At 52.0% G+C, this 19,222-nt stretch overlaps 1 protein-coding gene across 4 annotated transcripts in view; it reads right to left on the bottom strand.

Annotated features, from left to right (window-relative positions):
• ATP9B (ATPase phospholipid transporting 9B (putative)) overlaps positions 1-19,222 on the bottom strand; it is a 79,725-nt gene that overhangs the window by 38,946 nt on the left and 21,557 nt on the right. For all 4 annotated transcript variants that reach the window (XM_054382021.1, XM_054382023.1, XM_054382022.1 and 1 more), the window contains exons 8-13: positions 15,660-15,754; positions 14,083-14,163; positions 13,297-13,372; positions 9,617-9,693; positions 2,723-2,883; positions 986-1,128 (exon numbers count right to left, since the gene is read on the bottom strand). In XM_054382021.1, coding sequence (XP_054237996.1) covers positions 986-1,128; positions 2,723-2,883; positions 9,617-9,693; positions 13,297-13,372; positions 14,083-14,163; positions 15,660-15,754 — 633 coding nt within the window. The remainder of the gene's footprint in view (positions 1-985; positions 1,129-2,722; positions 2,884-9,616; positions 9,694-13,296; positions 13,373-14,082; positions 14,164-15,659; positions 15,755-19,222) is intronic.

Below are 19,222 nucleotides of genomic sequence, written 5' to 3'. Positions count from 1 at the left end.
GAGCTGACAGGATTCATTGGGTTTGCTGCCAAAGCAGTGGGGAATGAACTCCCGGGGCCCTGGTGGGAAAATTCCTGCTCTTGGAGGATGCTGCCCTCTTGCTCAGCACAGGCTGTACACTGCCCCTCTCCAGCCCTTGGAGGGGACAGCACTCAGGGGTACATCAATTACCCTGATGAAGGCTGCAATTAAAATCACTGAGCAGTTCCTAGCAGCATGGGAACCATTAGCTAACTGCAACCCAGCCTGGGCAGGTGAGCAGCAGGCTCACTGGCAGGGCTCTGCCCTCCATGCTGAGCAAGAAGCTGGTGGCTCTTAGAGAAGAGGAAAGGTCAGGAGTGGGGGGGCTTCAGCTATCTACCCACAGAGGAAAGAAGTGAAAGTGTGCTGAGGAAACACAGCAGGGTGGGAACCTGACATCCAAACAGGCAGCAGCTTCAGTCATGGAGGCACAGAGTGGGGTGGGCTGGAAGGGCCCAGGAAGAGCACAGAACCACAGAATGGGTTGAGTTGGAAGGGACCTTTAAGGTCATAGAATGGGTTGAAAGGGACCTGGAAGGTCACAGAATGGGTTGGGAGGGACCTTGAAGGTCACAGAATGGGTTGGGAGGAAACTTGAAGGTCACAGAATGGGTTGGGAGGGACCTTGAAGGTCACAGAATGGGTTGGAAGGGACCTGGAAGGTCACAGAATGGGTTGGGAGGGACCTTGAAGGTCATAGAATGGGTGGGAAGGGACCTTGAAGGTCACAGAATGCATTGGAAGGGACCTTGAAGGTCACAGAATGGATTGGAAGGGGCCTGGAAGGTCATAGAATGGGTTGGGAGGGACCTGGAAGGTCATAGAATGGGTGGGAAGGGACCTTGACACTCAGCCAGTCCCCCTGCCTGCCATGGGCAGGGACAGCTCCCCACAGCCCGGCTGCTGGAGGCCTCATCCAGCTGGTGCTGAGCTCCCCCGGCAGGCCCCCCGCCGCAGCCCGTACCTGTCTTGTCGCTCAGCAGGTAGAGCAGGCGGCCCAGCTCCTCGGGGATGGTGCTGGTCCGCACCACGCTGCCCGGGATGTGCTCGTCCCTCGTGATCAGCCAGCCGTAGGCTGCCTTCCCCATGTCCAGGTTCACTCGCAGGCTGCCGAGGGAAGGGAGAGCAGAGTCAGTGCCGGGGCTGCGGCAGGGGGAGCAGAGCCACAAATCCCTTCCAGGGCTCCTGGAAAGGGGAAAGGGAATCTGAGAGCTCTGTGCAGCAGAAGCCTTGGGAGGATGCCTCCAGCAGCTGGGAGAGGCCGAGAGAGCTGCAGGGCACTCGGCGGGGGGGCGCTGAGGACAGGCTGGAGGGGGAAGGGCAATGAGGAATTGGAGAGGGACAAAACAATCCCCACAGAATCTGCATTCAACTCAGGGAAGGTCAAACCAGTTCAAACAGGAATTCAAACCAGTTCAAACAGGAATTGAAACAGCCCTGAGGGAACACTTCCAGCCCTAAGGGAACACTTCCAGCCCTGAGGGAACACTTCCAGTCCTGAAGGGAACATTCCAAGCCCTGCAGAGAACATTCCCAGCCCTGAGGGAACAATTCCAGCCCTGAGGGAACGCTTCCAGCCCTGAAGGAACACTTCCAGCCTTGAGGGAACACTTCCAGCCCTGAGGGAACATTCCCAGCCCTGAAAGAAACACTTCCAGCCCTGAGGGAACATTCCCAGCCCTGAGGGAATGCTTCCAGCCCTGAGGGAACAATTCCAGCTCTGAGGGAACACTTCCAGCCTTGAGGGAACACTTCCAGCCCTGAGGGAACACTTCCAGCCCTGAGGGAACACTTCCAGCCCTGAATGAGCACTCCCAGCCCGAGGGCATTGAAAAGCAAATTGAAGCTTCCCCCCGAGCTCATTTGCATAGCTGTTTCCTAAAGCTGTGTTCTCAAGTGTCCCAGGGCTGTATCCTTATGAATACATTCATGCCAGCCCGGGATCAGATCTCCCTGATAGCCCCAGCAGGCTGAACATTAGACACAAGCAGATCCAGCAGGATTGCTCTGCTGCACAGCCATCCCCCCAGGATCAGCAGATTTGTTGGCACCTTCTCCCCACCCCCCAGCTCCCTGATAAGATCAATTCCCTTCCCCAGGACAGCAAGCAAGGCTGCCCTGCAAGAAAGCCTCATTCAGGGACACTGAACATCTGGGTGGGGAGCTTGGAGGAGAGGAGCTCTGAGCTCCTTCCCAGCCTGAGCCATTCTGTGACTCTGATCCCTGAAGTCCTTCCTAGCCTGAGCCATTCTGTGACTCTGATCCCTGAGCTCCTTCCCAGCCTGAGCCATTCTGTGACTCTGATCCCTGAAGTCCTTCCCAGCCTGAGCCATTCTGTGACTCTGATCCCTGAGCTCCTTCCCAGCCTGAGCCATTCTGTGACTCTGATCCCTGAGCTCCTTCCCTGCCTGAGCCATTCTGTGACTCTGATCCCTGAGCTCCTTCCCACGCCTGGGCCATTCTGTGACTCTGCTCCCTGAGCTCCTTCCCAGCCTGAGCCATTCTGTGACTCTGATCCCTGAGCTCCCTCCCAGCCTGGGCCATTCTGTGACTCTGATCCCTGAGCTCCTTCCCAGCCTGAGCCATTCTGTGACTCTGATCCCTGAGCTCCTTTCCAGCCTGGGCCATTCTCTGCTGCATGCTCAAATTGCTCCTCTGTTCTCCCTTTTTCCCCCTGCCCTGTCCCTTTGCTCTGCCCCACCTGATGGGGATGATGTAGGAGAAGAGCAGGAGGAAGCGGAAGAGGTTGCGGTACCAGGGCCCCACAAAGCCTTGCAGGGTGACCATCACCACAGAGAGTGCCACCAGAGCCAGGAACAGGGCTTTGGTCAGTTGGTTCAACTCCAGGTCCAGCAAACCAACCTAGGGAAGAGGCAGGAAAGAAGTTACTCAGCAGTTTGTTTTTTTTCTTCCCCTGTGTCCCAAACCCCAGCCACTGCTGCTGTGCTGTTCCTGCCTGTGGGAATCAGAGCACTCAGTGCAGCAGGGGCAGCTGGGGATGTCCCCTCCCTGCAGGGCTTCCAGGCCAGGCTGGATGAGGCCTTGAGCAGCCTGGGGTGGTGGGAGGGGTCCCTGCCCAGGGCAAGGGGTTGGAACTGGATGAGCTTTAAGGTTCCTTCCAACCCAACCCAGCTCCCTCCTGATTTCTACCACCAGCACACTGCAGCTTCTAAATGTGCTCCCATGGCAGCCTGTTCATCCCTGAACATCACAGGATCATGACTTGGAAGGGAGCTCAGAGCTTATCTCCTCCAACCTCCCCACCATGCCCAGGGAAATGTCTGAGCTACTCCAAGCCTCATCCAGCCTGGCCTTGTGTCATCCGCAGGCTCCCTGGGCAGCCTGTGCCAGAGTCTCACCACCCTGGTCACAGGATCAGAGGATGTCAGGGGTTGGAAGGGATGTCTGGAGAGCTTCCAGTCCAAGCCCCTGCCAGAGCAGGACCAGAGAATCCAGCACAGGGCACACAGCAACACATCCAGACAGGGCTGCAAAGGCTCCAGACAAGGAGACTCCACAACCTCTCTGGGAAGCCTGCTCCAGGCCTCTGGCACCCTCCCAGGGAAGAAGTTCCTCCTCCTGTTGAGGTGGAACCTCCTGCGCTGCAGTTTCCATCCATTGCCTCTTGTCCTATGCCAGGGTGCAGCTGAGCAGAGCCTGTCCCTGTCCCCTCCCTCCTGACCCCCAGCCCTCAGCTCTTGAGAGACATTGAGCAGATCCCTCTCAGCCTTCTCCTCTCCACACTAAGCACCCCCAGGGCTCTCAGCCTCTCCTCCCCAGGCACTGCTCCAGGCCCTTCAGCATCCTTGCAGCCCTCCCTTGGACTCTCTCCAGCAGCTCCCTGTCCCTCCTGACCTGGGCAGCCCAGAGCTGGATGCAATATTGCAGGGGAGGTCTGAGCAGGGCAGAGCAGAAGGGGAGGAGAAGCTCCCTGGCTCTGCTGGCCACACTCCTCTGAATGCCCCCCAGGACCCCCTTGGCCTTCTTGGCCCCCAGGGCACATTGCTGTGCCATGCAGAACTTGCTGCCCACCAGCACTTCTCCTCCTTGGGGCTGCTCTCCAGCAGATCCCCTCCCAACCTGTCCTGTTGTAGTCTCCTGGGAGCCTTCTCCTCTCCAGACTGCACAACCCCAACTCTCTGTTTGTCTCCAGAGCAGCTCCAGCCCTCTGCTCATCCTCCTGGCCCTTCTCTGGCCACCTTCCAGCACCTCCAGAGCTCCTCTCTGGCCATTTCTGCTGCCTCAACCACCTACATGGTTCATGCTTGAGTTGAGAAAAACAGGGGTTGGGTTGGGGCTTTTTTTGATTGTAGGAGCTGGGGGGAAGGATTAAAATGAAGACAAATTCAAGCCAGGGAGGCAGAGCCATGTTTCAAAGGGCCTGGATCCTTTGGAGCTGACAAAGGCAGCCCTAAAGTTTCAGGCCTGGCTGCGGATCAGATGAAGTTCATTATTCATTCAGTCAGGGGTTGGAAAAGAGAGGAGGGGAAAAAAACCCCAAAAGACTCAATTACCTCAACCTAAAGATGCTATCAAGGAATGCAAAGTGCATATTTTTTAACTCTATTCATCCAAATCCCATTAAAAAGTGAAAGGAATGATTTAATCTGAGCCTTCTATGGTTGGGGCTTTATTTTTTCCTCCCCTTCTGTGTGTGTGTAATAAAATAAAGAATCTCTGTCTCACCAGATGCACAACCACTGCCTCACACTTTGCTTTGTCTACCTCTGCCCCTCAGCACCCCCAGCCCAGAACAAAAAGCTTTTTTTTATTGCAACAATTCCACTTTTGGGAGGGGAGAGAGCCACTATATGTAGTGCCCTGCACACCAACACGGAGCTGACTCCAAGCATTGATCCCTTTCTAATTGATGAAGGCTGATGAGGGAGGTTGGAAGCCAACCAACCAAATGGGGGTGGGAAATGTGTGAGGAGGAGGAAAAACAAACCAAAAAAAGAGTTGGGGATGATGAAAAAAAAATGACAGAAAGAATCCTTTGACGAAGAACATTTGGCTCATGTCAGCCTCTTTGTGTTGGCCACAGTCAGTTAGGTGTTTGCCTTCCCCCAGGAGTAAAGCAGAGCAGTAGAAAGAGCAGGGCAGGACAGTGGGAGCTGCCAAACTACTCCAGAAGGCAAAAACCCCAAGAATGGAGAGAAAAACATCCTCCAGGTCTCCAAAAATCAGTTCCTAGGAGGCACTGGAAGACAATGAATTGATTTCATTCTGTGCCTCAGCACTCCAGCTAATGAAACATTCTTGAGCTGTCAGGATGAAATCCACTGGCAGCCATCAAAAGTCATCTGGAATCATAGACTGGGTTGGGCTAGAAGGGACCTTGAAGATCATAGAACCATAGAGTAAGTTGGGTTAGAAGGGACCTTGAAGGTCATCCAGCTCCAACCCCTGCCATGGGCACGGACACCTCCCACTAGCCCAGGCTGCTCCAGACCTCATCCAGCCTGGCCTGGAACACTGCCAGGCTTGGAGCCTCCAGAACTTCTCTGGACAACCTGTTCCAGTGCCTCACCACTCTCATAGGGAAGAAATTTCCTCACAGCCAAGTTCCTTCCAGTCTGAAGCCATCACTCCCTATCCTCTCACTCCAGTGCTTTTGTCCAAAGTCCCTCCCCAGCTCTCCTGGAGCCCCTTCAGGTCCTTGCAGGCATCTCTAAGATCTGTCTGGAGCCTTCTCTTCTCCAGGCTGAACACCCCCAGCTCCTGCAGCCTGTCCCCACAGTGGAGGTTCTCCAGCCGATGGATCATCTTTATGGCCTCCTCTGGAATCTCTCCAATCCAGGCTGAGTGCTGAGTGGGGTGAAAGCAGCCCTGAAGAAAGAGCCTTGGGGGTGCTGGATGCTGAGCAGCTCCCCAGGAGCCAGCAGTGCCCTCCTGCAGCCCTCAGGCAGCTGTGAGCTGGGCTGCAGCCAGAGGAGTGTGGGCAGAGGGCAGCAGAGGGGATTCTGCCCCTGGGCTCTGCTCTGCTCACACCTCACCTCCAATCCTGCCTCCAGCTCTGCTGGCCCCAGCAGGAGGAGGACACAGAGCTGTGGAGAGAAGCCAGAAAGATGTTGCAAGGGCTGGAGCAGCTCTGCTGGGAGCACAGGCTGAGGGAGCTGGGGGTGTGCAGCCTGCAGAAGAGAAGGCTCCAGGGGCACCTCAGAGCTGCCTGCCAGGACCTGAAGGCATCCTGCAGGAAGGGATTCTGCAGAGGGACTTTTGCTAAGGGGGTCTGGAGCCAGGCCAAGCGGGAATGGTTTGGAGCTGAGGCAGAGCAGGGGGAGGCTGGAGCTGAGGAAGTTCTTCCCCTTTCTGCATTTCCCTCTCCTCCTTTCAGCATTCTCCTTTCCTTTAATTTCCTTTCCCCCTTTCAGCATTTTCCTTTCCCTTCTTTATTTTCCTCCTCTCCTCTCTGCCTTTCCCTCTGCCCCTCTCAGCATTCCCTCGGGCTGGAGGCTGGGAGGGAGCCCTGCAGCAGTGCAGGCAGAGCGGCAGCAGAGGGTGCTGATGGTTGGTGCCAGCTGCTGCCTTCCAGAGCTCTCAGCCAGCACAGCACTGGACCTGTCTGAAAGGATTTTGACAACTCTAAGGCTGTTAGCTCCAAGAAGATGAACACTTCCCAGAACTTCACACAGCCACAGGGCTGCAACCCCAGCAGCCAGCTGCTGTGTGACCAGATGTTCTCCAGCTGTGCTGTGCCATTTGCCACGCTGCAAAGTGATAAAAACCTGCCCAGGCTGGATGGAGGGAATGAAAAGGCTACAAAAGCTCTGCCCTCCATGGAAGGGTTGTGCTGAATCAGCAACTCACCTCCTCCTGCTAGGAGCTGTCACTTGCAGACTTCTTGTCCAGACCACCCCCATCCCATCCCATCCCATCCCATCCCATCCCATCCCATCCCATCCCGTTCATCAAGGCCAAGGGCAAGGTTCCTGCAGCTGGGTCAGGGCAATCCCAAGCACCAATCCAGGCTGGGTGAGGTATGGCTGGAGAGCAGCCTGCAGGAGAAGGCCTTGGGGGTGTCAGTTGGTGACAAACTGCCCAGGAGCCAGCAATGGTCCCTGGCAGCCCAGCAGGCAGCTGAGTGCTGAGCTGCATCCAGAGCAGGGAGAGCAGCAGCACAGGGAAGGGATTCTGCCCCTCTGCTCAGACCCCACCTGCAGCACTGCCTCCAACTCTGGTGTCCCCAGCACAAGAAGTCCCTGGAACTGCTAGAGAGGGTCCAGAGGAGGCCACCAAGATGATCAGAGGCTGCAGAACCTCCCATGAGGGGACAGGCTGGGAGAGTTGGGGCTGTTCAGCCTGGAGCAGAGAGGGCTCCAGGGAGACCTCAGAGCAGCCTTCCAGTACCTGAAGGGGCTCTAGGAGAGCTGGGAGAGGGGAGAGTGAGACTGGAAATGAGGAAGAAATTGTTGAGAGTGAGGGTGGGGAGAGACTGGCACAGGCTGCCCAGGGAGGCTGTGGATGTCTCCTGCCTGGAGGTGTTCCAAGCCAGGCTGGATGAGGCCTGGAGCAAGCTGGGCTGGTGGGAGGTGTCCCTGCCCCTGGTAGGGAGTTGGAGGAGATATTTCTGAGATCTCTTCTCACCTGAGCCCCTCTCTGATTCTGTGACTATCAGCTGAAGCAGCTTGGTTATTATTAGGCCACCACACCCCAACAATCTTCTCCCACCACCCAGAGTGACCTCCTGCTCTGTGCTGTCTTCATCTGAAAGCCACTTCCTGAGCTCTTTGATAGCAAAGGGTTTGCCAGAGCAAGCCCCAAGGAGCTGGAAGTGGTGTAAGGAGCTGCCCAGACCTGACAGCTCCTGGTGCAAAGGGTCTTGTATTAAACCCCCAAATAAAGCCAGGCTCAGAGTGGTTATTTCACTGTGATTACACTTCTGCAAAGTACCAATTAGCAGGCAGCAAGAAGCCAGAGCGAGCTGACACTCTGCAATAAAAGCAAATCATTTCCACTTGGAGGGGCAGAAAATGTTTTAATATGCAAAAGGTTCAGGACCTGCAAGAATCTTTGTTAAAAAAGAAGTGGGGAGGGGGGAGAGGGGAAAAAAAAAACCCAACCAAGGAAGTGGCTTAATAAGGTTTAATGATGCATGTCAGGAAGCCACAGGATGTAGGGAAACACAGCTGCCTTCATTTGGTAAACTCTTTGATCCCCATAGCTCTGCAGATCCCCAGCATCAGCTGGGCCACTGCCACAGGGGACAGAGCCTGCAGAGCCAGGAGAGCCCTCCTACGGCTGCTGAACCACCAGGAAAATGCACTCCTGGAGGTGCTGATGCAGGCTGCTGGCCCTGCCTGGGCTTCTCACAGCTCACCCCCAAAACCAAAATCCTAGGAAGATGACAGAAGGGTGGTAGAAGAGGGGAGAAACCAGGCTGGAGAGCAGGGAGATCAGCAAGACACTCAACACAGCAGTGGGTGCCAGGCTGAGCCCCCACAATAAAACACTAAAGGCCACTTCTGTTAATGCATGTCCTCCCTTGGTTATTAATGTTACTGAAGAAGTCCTGAGTATTACCTTGGGGTGCCAGGCTGAGCCCCCAGAACACAACCCTGAAGGCTACCTCCATTAACTGATGCCCTTCATTGATTATTAGATTAATAAAGAAATCCTGGGTGTTACCTTTGGGTGCCAGGCTGAGCCCTCATAATTAAACCCTGAAGGCCACCTCAATTAATGCCCTTCATTGATTAATATCAGTAATAATATGAAGGTACTGTAGTGATTTAATCTAATGTCAATTATCACTATTACCAAAGGAATCCTGGGGGCTGCTGCTCCCTGCTTTGCTGCCAGCCAAGTGTCTCAGTGCCTGCAAGGTGCAGGGGACAGCAATCAGCAGCAGCTGGCAGAGGCACTTGGAGCTGGCAGCAGATGGCACCTAAGGGCCATTGGAGGCAGCTGAGGGAACTGTGTGCTGCACCACCCACAGAAGGCCTTCAGTACCTCCAGGGGCACAGTTCAGCTGCTGAAAGAGAGCTGAGAGGGCCAAGGCAAAGAGAGGAGATCTCAGGGCCTGGAGAGCTCTCCTCCTGCCCACAGAAGCAGGTCATGGAATCAGAGAATGGGTTGGGTTGGGAGGGACCTCAGAGATAATCTCCTCCAAGCCCTTGCCATGGGCAGGGACATCTCCCACCAGCCCAGCTTGCTCCAGGCCTCATCCAGCCTGCCCTGGAACACCCCAGGGAGGGGACATCCACAGCCTCCCTGGGCAACCTGTGCCAGTGTCTCCCCAGCCTCACCTTCAAGAATTTCTTCTTCATCTCCAGCCTCAATCTCCCCTCTCCCAGCTCAAAGCCATTGTCCCTCATCCTGGCACTCCCAGCCCTTGTCCAAAGTCCTTCCCCAGCTCTCCTGGAGCCCCTTCAGGTCCTGGCAGGCAGCTCTAAGGTCCCCCTGGAGCCTTCTCTTCTCCAGGCTGCACAGCCCCAGCTCTCCCAGCCTGTCCCCACAGGGGAGGTGCAGAACTCACCTCTGCCAGCAAAGCTCAGCTCAGCCCTGCTCACCCAGCAAGTTTTGGGTGTTTTTTACAGCAGGTTTGAAGTTTTATGACCAAACCAAAGCAGTAGGAAGTGTCCCAGGAACTGACCTTGTTCTTTGGGTTGGACGTGTTCATCACACTCCGAGTTTCCTTGCCTGTGTAAATGACAACACCAATGACAGTGCCTGCAAAACAAAGAGAGCACAGGAGGAGGGGGCAAGGGCAAGAACTTCCAGGGGGGGAATTTCTGCAGCATTGGGAATTGCTCTTAATCGTTGAAAATTGTCTCTGCATTAAGACCTGCAGGAGTTCAGTCCCCTCCAAAACATTAATTGGAAGAAAGAGCCCCAAAATGTCTCTGGATTCAAAGCTGCAGGAATTCAGTCCCCCAAACACATCCCATGGATTGAAGAACACCAAAATGTCTCTGGAATAAAAGCTGCAGGAATTCAGTCCCCCAAACACATCCCATGGATGGAAGAACCCCAAAATGTCTCTGGAATAAAAGCTGCAGGAATTCAGTCCCCCAAACACATCCCATGGATGGAAGAACCCCAAAATGTCTCTGGATTAAAGCCTGCAGGAATTCAGTCCCCCCCAAACACATCCCATGGATAGAAGGGCTCTCATTGCCTGCTGGATCCACAGCGTTATCTCTCAGTGTGGCCCTGCCAGCACCAGGCCTCTGCTTTGTGTTCCACCTCCCCTGCTTCTCTCTGCCCTTCTCTTTGGCTCATTCTGCTTCTCCATCCAATTCTTCTGCTCTGATACTTTCAGTAGTTCCACCTCTTCCTTGTCTGCCTTCTTGCCTTCCCTTCCTGCCTGTCTTGCCTCCCTTCTTACCTTCTTGCCTCCCTTCCTGCAATGGTTTGAAATGAGAGCAGAGCAGATGGAGATTGGATGTGAGGAACAAGTTGTGCAGCAGGAGGCTGCTGGAACACTGCAGCAGGTTGCCCAGGGAGGAGGTTGAGGCCCCAGGCCTGGAGATGTTCAAGGGGAGGCTGGAGAAGGCTGTGAGCAACCTGCTGTAGGGGAGGATGTCCCTGCTGAGTGCAGGGGGTGGGGCTGGGGGACCTCTGCAGGTCCCTCCCAGCCCAACCCATTCTGTGACTCTGTTACAGTCCCACAGACTGAGCCACTCTGGGTCAGCTGAGGATGACTACTGGCCCTACCCCAGCCCAAGGCAGCCACTGCCCTTCAGGAGGAGCACAAAGATGAACAGAAGGGGCTGGAAGTGACCTCTGGAGATCACCCAGTCCAACCCCCCAGCCAGAGCAGGGCCATCCAGGGCAGGCTGCCCAGGACCATGCCCAGTGGGGTTTGGAAGCTCTCCAGAGGAGACTCCACAACCTCTCTGGGCAGCCTGCTCCAGGCCTCCAGCACCCTCACACCAAACAAGTTTCTCCTCCTGTTCAGATGGAGCCTCCTGGGTTCCACTTTGTGCCCACTGCCCCTTGTCCTGTCCCTGAGCACCACTGAGCAGAGTCTGGCCCCAGCCTCTTGCCACCCAGCCTTTAGTTCTTGCTGAGCATTGCTCAGATGCCCTCTGGGGCTGCTCTTTCTCCAGGCTCAATAGCCCCTCAGCCTTTGCTCTCACAGCTCCAGGCTCCTCAGCAGCTTTGTGGCCTCCCCTGGACTCTCTTCAGCACTTCCCTGCCCCTCTGGAACTGGGCACTGGGCACAACACTCCAGCTGTGGCCTCAGCAGGGCCTCAGCTGTTGGAGGCCCTGGATTGTGCTGAACCCATCTTTTGGTTGCCCAAAATAAAAAAAAAAAAAAAAAAAGGAAATAAAAAACAGTTTTCAATTACAGCAAAATTTTTCTTCTCCTTTTCACTGCTCTGGAAATTTATTGTTTGACTTTTTTTTAGGACCAATCCTTGGGAGTCTCCGGAATATTTTCCTGGCAATCTGCATCCAGCTGAAGGGTGGTGAGACCCTTCAAACCTTTCAATGCTTCCTGTCATTGATCTGCAAGCTGATTGATTTGTGGTTTTCCCCCTCTAGCAGTGCCAAGGCATCAGCAAGCAGAGCTCAGCTTTCCTGAGGTGTTCCCCACCCAACTCCCCCAGCACTCCTCTTAGCCTGACCTTCACCCTCTCTATGCCCTTGGCAGCTGTCCTGCAGGCCCTGGGCTCTCCTGCCTGGTGCAGAGTGTTTGGTGGGAAAGCAGGAAACTCAGCACAAATTTCATAACTGGAAGGAGGAAAATCAGAGTCACAGAATGGCTCAGGCTGGAAGGGAGCTCAGAGCTCCTTTCCTCCAAGCTCCCCTCCATGCCCAGGGACACCTCTCAGCTGGACTCAGCTGCTCAAGGCCTCATCCAGCCTGGCCTTCAGCACCCCCAGGCAGGAGGCAGCCACAGCCTCCCTGGGCAGCCTGTGCCAGAGTCTCACCCGCCTGGCACTGCAGAACTTCTGCCTCAGCTCCAGCCTCCCCCTGCTCTGCCTCAGCTCCAAACCATTCCCCCTTGGCCTGGCTCCAGACCCCCTCAGCAAAAGTCCCTCTGCAGGATCCCTTCCTGCAGGATGCCTTCAGGTCCTGGCAGGCAGCTCTGAGGTGCCCCTGGAGCCTTCTCCTCTGCAGGCTGCACACCCCCAGCTCCCTCAGCCTGTGCTCCCAGCAGAGCTGCTCCAGCCCTTGCAGCGCCTTGTGGCCTCCTCTGGCCTCTCTCCTGCAGCTCTGTGTCCTCCTCCTGCTGGGGCCAGCAGAGCTGGAGGCAGGATTGGAGGTGAGGTGTGAGCAGAGCAGAGCAGAGCCCAGGGGCAGAATCCCCTCTCTTAAGAAGATGAAGCAGAACCTGCACACTCCAAACCTGCCCTGCACACCCATCCTGGCACCACAGCTGATGCCTTGCCCTGCAAATTTTATTTGCAGCCTTGAAGAAGCCATTCAGCATTTCCAGGTCCTATCAGTCACTGAGCTGCCCAAGGTCTCCTTCAGAGTCTTCTTCCATTCTTCAAAATCAAACTCCAGCACAAGAATCATCTTCTGCCATGGTTCTCTAATCACAGGGCATGGATAGGACCTCTGGAGGTCATTGAGCCCAACCCTCTATCAGAGCAGGATCAGCTAGGGCAGGGCACACGGGGACACATCCTGCTGGGGTTTGAAAGGATCTAGACATTAATGGTGAACCCAATTCCTTCACAAACCATTAAGCCTTCAGAAGACTCCTCAGAAGAGACAAAGACATTCCAAGACACGTTTTAAGGAGCACTGCTTCCATTCACCTCCAGCTTCACTTCAAATTTTCCCAGTTCCACTTCAAAGTTTCCCAGTCCAATGTTTTCCAGTTTCAGTTCAAGCTTTCCCAATTCCAGTTCACAGGTTCTCAGTTCAAACTTTCCCAGTTCAGTGTCTTCCAGCTCCAGTTCAAAGCTTCTCAGTTTCTAGTCTACAACTTGGAAGCTTAGAAGTTTTAAAGAAGTTTTAAAGCCCCTGGGTCCAAGCCCTGGGTGAAAATTTCAGTCTATGATTTTCCCCACCTGAAGTTTTAGTTAAACTCAGGGAATCAGTGACTTCAGTGAGGTTCTGGGGACAGCCCTTATGGTGAAAAAAAAAAAGCCCAAAGCTTAAGTTCCAAAGCCCTCAACGACTGAGGAGGATTCCAAAGGCCCAAAACCTGTGAGGAGCAGATTCAAGGCCAGAGGGAAGCCATGAGAAGGCAGCTGGCAGAGCAGCAGTGAGCTGTTGGCATGGCAGGGCAGAGCTGAGGAACATTTCCCACTTTAGGAACAAGAAGCCCCTCCCAGGGAAGTTTCCAGCTGGATTCATCCCAACACCTACCTGAAGCCACCACAGTGCTTGCCCACAGGGTGTTCTCTATGCTCAGGCTCTCGTGCACTGCTGGGTCACTGTCTTCCTGTGGGAAACAGCAGCAGCTAAGCAGTGAGGCAGCAGCACAGAGGCCACAGCAGCCCAACAGTGCCCCAGGCTCAGCTCCCTCATCACAGGGACAGCCAAGGAGCTGGAGGCAGCAGTGAGAGAATGCTCAGCCTCACACCTATCCAGTTTTGCTAGGAGGGAGTTGTGAGCACCTCCCCCATCAACCCCCCACCAAACCGCTCCCCAACCCTCCCAGCCCAACCCATTCTATGGCCTTCAAGCTCCCTTCCAACCCATTCCATGACTTTCAAGGATCCTTCCAGCTCAACCCATTCCATGATTCTATGACCTTCAAGGTCCCTCCCAACCCATTCCATGATTCTATGACCTTCAAGGTCCCTCCCAACCCATTCCATGATTCTATGATCTTCAAGCTCCCTTCCAACCCATTCCATTCTATGACCTTCAAGGTCCCTCCCAACCCAACCCATTCTATCAATCTATGAATTTATGACTGAAACTGTGCTTGATGAGGTTCTCATGCTTCAAAAGGTCAACTTTTGGAGGCCATCTCTTGGCAACAACAGGAGATGGTCACCAATTACTTGGGTTTGACCTTGGTTATAGTTGGGGGGGGGGGGGGGAATCTAAGTAAGATCTAAACCAAACTGAAGAACTAAGAGTAGGTTTCACTCCCAGTGAGCACTGTAAGAGGGAAGCAGAAGCCTGTCCAGATCTAGCACTTACCCTTGTGAAGGTCCCTTCAAAACTGTGGATGTCCAGCTGTGGCTTCTGAGCATAAACATAAGCATTGATGGAGAAGAGATCCTGCAGAGAGAGGAGGGCATTGAGTGGGGACCAACCCCCTGCAACCGTGCTCCCTGCAGGTTTGGCTGCTAAAGGTTCCAGACCTTCCCCCAACCCTACCCCAAGCACACAACTGAGGAAGGCTTTTAGGACTTGGGCTGAAGCAACCAGAGCAAGGAGCAAGGTTCTACAGAGGCTGATGACTCTTATCGGAGGTGACCCTGACCATGGCAGATGGGTTGGAACTGAATGGTCTTCAATGCCCCTTCCAACCCAACCCATTCCATGATTCTATAATCCTCAAGGTCCCTTCCAACCTAACCTGTTCCATGATCTTCAAGGACACTTCTAACCCAAACCCTTTGTAGGACTTTAATATCCTTCAAGGTCTCTTCCAACCCATTCTGTGATTCTAGGATCCTGAAAGTCCCTTCCAACCCAACCCATTCCATGATCCTGGAGGTCCCTTCCAACCCAACCTTCCTCAGGGATCACTCAAGCACATCCTGAACCCTAAGGTGCAGTTCCTGGGCAGCCACACTGCCGCAGCTCCACAAAGCCAAGCAGAAGGAAGGGCTCTCGTGGCTGCTCCATGGATCTCCTGGAAGCAATCAGTTATGGAAGGCTGCAGTGACCTCACAAATCTCACTGACCCCTCAACAGCCTCCAGGAGGCTGTCTCAGCCCCTGCCCAGCACCAGCAGAACCTTCCCACCTCTAGGAAGCTGAAAGAAACCTAACCCAGGAGCCACAACCTTTGCTACTGCAGCCATCCTCAGGTGACTTCCTGCAATTTTAATTCTCTGATCACCTTAAGTGCTTCAGGAAGGGAACTAAACCTGCCCTGAGCACCTTGGTGGGGGTCAGCTGCTCTCCAAGAAAAGCTCTGCAGCTCTGCTCTGGGGGTAGGGTTACAGCACTGCTCTGCTGGCACCACACCACTGACAGCTCCTGCCACCACCAGCCTTGAGAGCAGGCATCTGGAGAAACTCAAGGGAGTGACAGTTAGAGAGGGGACATCCTGGCAAGGGCACCAGCACCTTGCCCATGGCCATGGCCAAGTGGCACACAGCCTCTGAAATCATCACAAATAGCTTCTGGTGTCTAAGTGTGAGCTGTAAGGCTTGGCCTGGAAGAAAGCAGGCAATGGGTTGGGGGGGAATGGACCTCAGAGGTCATAGAAGCATAGAATGGTTTGGATGAGACTTTGAAGAACAGAGTCACAGAATGGGTGGGGTTTGAGGGGACCTTCAGGATCATAGAATGGGTTGGGTTAGAAGGGACCTCAGAGCTCATAGAAGCATAGAATGGGTTAGGTTGGAAGGGACCTGGAAGGTCATAGAATCACGGATTGGGCTGGAAGGACCTTGAAGCTCATCCAGCTCAGACTTGAAATAGAATCATAGAATGGTTTGGGATGGACTCAAAGACCACCTAGTGCCAGCCCCTTGCCATGGGCAGGGACACCTCCCACCAGCCCAGGTGGCTCAAGGCCTCATCCAGCCTTGAGATGCTTACCCCCAGGGCTGGCAACCTCTGTGTGCAGCTGACAGCAACCTTCAGTTTCCAGTCTGTTTCTCCATCCAGCTGGTCGGTCCGGATGAAACAGGAGCCTGCAAGAGACCACCAGGAGCACATGGAGTTAGTAAGAGACCACCAGGAGGGGAGGCTGGGAAGGAGACATCTCTGCTGACACAAGATTAGAAGGACACAAACTCTTCTTTGTATCCCAAACCTTCAGTTTGGGTTAAAAAGGTCATTTGGAAGAGAGAAAGTGAAGCTTTTCCATCAGCTTTTAACTCAATGTGCCACATGTGGAGGAGTTCCTCCTTTGGTAGGGCTCTGAGGTTTCCACCAGGAGCTCTCCAAGCAGAGTTCTTTAATACAATTAACAACATTCCTGGTTAGGACCGAGGGGGAAATTCCCTTTGGAGCTTTCTGAAGAGCGTCAGGAATGGTTAAATGCTGCCAGCAGGAGAGGACTCCACTGGTGGAGCTCAACTAGATTTGGGTTGTCACAGAATCACAGAACTGTCAGGGTTGGAAGGGACCTCAAGGATCATCCAGTTCCAACTCCCCTGCCATGACCAGGCACACTTCACACCACAGCAGGTTGCTCACAGCCATATCCAGCCTGGCTGCAAAAACCTCCAGGGATGAGGCTTCCACTACCTCCCTGGGCAACCTCTGCCAGTCTCTCACCACCCTCCTGGGGAAGGATTTCTTCCTAACATCCAATCTGAATCTCCCCTCCTCTAGCTTGGATCCATTCCCCCAGGTCCTATCACTCCCTAACACCCTACAAAGTCCCTCCCCAGCTTTCTTGGAGCCCCCTTCCGATCCTGGAAGGCCACAAGAAGCTCTCCTGGGAGCCTTCTCCTCTCCACACTGCACAACCCCAACTCTCTCAGGCTGTCCTCAGAGCAGAGCAGCTCCAGCCCTCTGCTCATTCTTGTGGCCCTGCTCTGGACACCTTCCAGCACCTCCAAGTCCTCCTTACTTTGCTCTGCTCAAAACGTGTCCCTTGGGCAGTTCCAATCCCAGAGAGCAAGGAACTGCTGCCTCTGCTTGGGGTCCCTCTGCTGCCAGCACCTCACAAACTTTTCTGACAACAACAACAAAAGAAGTGAAAAAAGCCTTAAGTGGAACATTGGAGAGCAACCTGGGGGCAGGGAAGGGGTTTGGGGTCACCTGCAGCTAAGGCAAAGAGGCAGACAGGAGCTGAAGGTGCAGGCAGGGAAATGGAGAGAGGGCTGGAAATAAATGGCAGCAGGAGGAGGAAATAGAGAAAAATCAGCTGCAGAAATAAAAATAAATAAAATTATAAATTAAAAAATAAAAATAAAATAAATAATGAAATAAAATAAATAAATAAGTTTTAAAAGGGAAATAAATACCAAAAACTTAAAATCAATTAATTAAATAATTTTAAAAAGAGAAACAAATAAATACCAAAAAATGAAATAAAAAATTAAATAAATAACCTGGAATAAAATAAACAAATAAATAAATTAATAAAATAAATAAAAATATAAAATAAATGAAATAAATAAATGAAATAAAATTAATGCTATAAAATTAAATAGAGAAAATGAAATAAAATCAATTAAATCCACAAATTAAATAGATACAATTAATCAGGCTCCAGAAAGGCAATAAAATAAATAAAATTGAAGAAATCAAGTCAAATAAACTTAGACTGTAAACTTAAATCAATGGAGACAATTAAATAAGACTACAGGAATACAATAGAATAAAATTAGATAAAGAAATGAAATTGAATAAATAAAATAAAATTACTTTTTAAAATTGAATCAATAGACACAATGAAACTACAGAAATACAATTACAATTTGATAAATCAGACACAAATAAAATTACAGCAATAAGGAAAATTAATAAAAATAAATAAAGCAGAATTGAATGTTAAATAGATGCAATGAATTCAATAAATAAAACTGCAGAAATACCAAACAAAATTAGGCAAACAAAATCAAATAAAATGACATTTTAAACTTAAATCAATAGGTGCAATTAAATAAGACTACAGGAATGCAATGCAATTAGAAAAACCAAATCAAAGAGATAGAATTAAATAAAATTACAGCGATAAAGAAAATTAATAAAAAGAATCAGAGTTAAATTTTGAGGTTAAATAGATGCAATGAATTAAAACAATAAAACTAAATAAGATTAGATAAATCAAATCAAAGATAGAATTAAATAAAATTACAGCAATAAAGAAAATTAATAAAATTAAATAGAATAAAACTTAAATTTTGACATTAAATAGATGTAATGAAGTAAAATAATAAAACTAAATAAAATTAGATAAATCAAATCAAATAAAATTAAAGATAGAATTGAATAAAACTATGAAAACCAATAAAAAATTAATAAAATTAAATAGAATCAGAATTAAATTTTGAAGTCAAAGAGATGCAATGAATTAAATTAATAAAACTAGGTACAATAAAATTAGAAAAATCAGATCAAATAAGATTAAAGAGATAGAATAAAATTACAGCAATAAAGAGAATTAATAAAAGAAATAGAATCAGAATTCTGAAGTGAAATCAATGCAAAGAATTTCAAAAATAAAACTACAGAAATACCAAAACAAAACAAAAACGTAGCTAACTCAACTCAAATAAATTTACATTTCAAACTGAAATCAATAGGTGCAAGGAACACAATTAAACAAAATTAGATAAATACAATCAGGGGAAGGCTTGGAAGGAGCCGAGGCGGAGCCTTGGGAGGTGGCAGTGGGCTGGCAGAGCTGTGTCCTGAGGACATCTGAAGGGAGCAGGCAGCCTGCAGCATTGGCTCTGCCTAAAGCACCCAGAGCCTGCCCACCCAAGGGGCTGCCCCAGGGCAACCACAAACACTCCCAAAGCCGGGCCAGGGGAAACTCCTTTGGGCAAGTCCTAGGACTATGATTTTGGGAGGCTGGACTTCGGCCCAGACAGAATTCACCTGAGGCCTGCCCAGAACTCGAGTGAGGCCTCTGCAGAGCTTACGAAGCCTGCCCAGAACTTGTGTGAGGCCTGCCCAGAGTTCTGGAGGCTCCTCTGGAGTTGTGTCAGGCCCATACAGAATTCACAAGACCTGTCTAGAGTTTGTGTGAGGCCTCTCCAGACTTGGCGCAAGGCCTCAGCTGAATCTACAAGGCTGCTCCGGAACTCACGTGAGGCCTCTCCAGACTGAAGAGCTTCTGCCTCAGCTCCAGCCTCCCCCTGCTCTGCCTCAGCTCCAAACCATTCCCCCTTGGCCTGGCTCCAGACCCCCTCAGCAAAAGTCCCTCTGCAGGATCCCTTCCTGCAGGATGCTTTCAGGTCCTGGCAGGCAGCTCTGAGGTGCCCCTGGAGCCTTCTCCTCTGCAGGCTGCACACCCCCAGCTCCCTCAGCCTGTGCTCCCAGCAGAGCTGCTCCAGCCCTTGCATCATCCTTGTGGAAGTTTTTTCAATGCCAGGGTGGTGAGACTCTGGCACAGGCTGCCCAGGGAGGCTGTGGCTGCCTCCTGCCTGGGGGTGAGTCTAGCTGAGAGGTGTCCGTCAGCATGGAGGGGAGGTTGGAGA

This window comes from Indicator indicator, chromosome 6 (assembly GCF_027791375.1).
Source record: "Indicator indicator isolate 239-I01 chromosome 6, UM_Iind_1.1, whole genome shotgun sequence".
NCBI classification, from domain to species: Eukaryota; Metazoa; Chordata; class Aves; order Piciformes; family Indicatoridae; genus Indicator; species Indicator indicator.
This window is presented reverse-complemented; position numbering and strand designations above follow the sequence as displayed.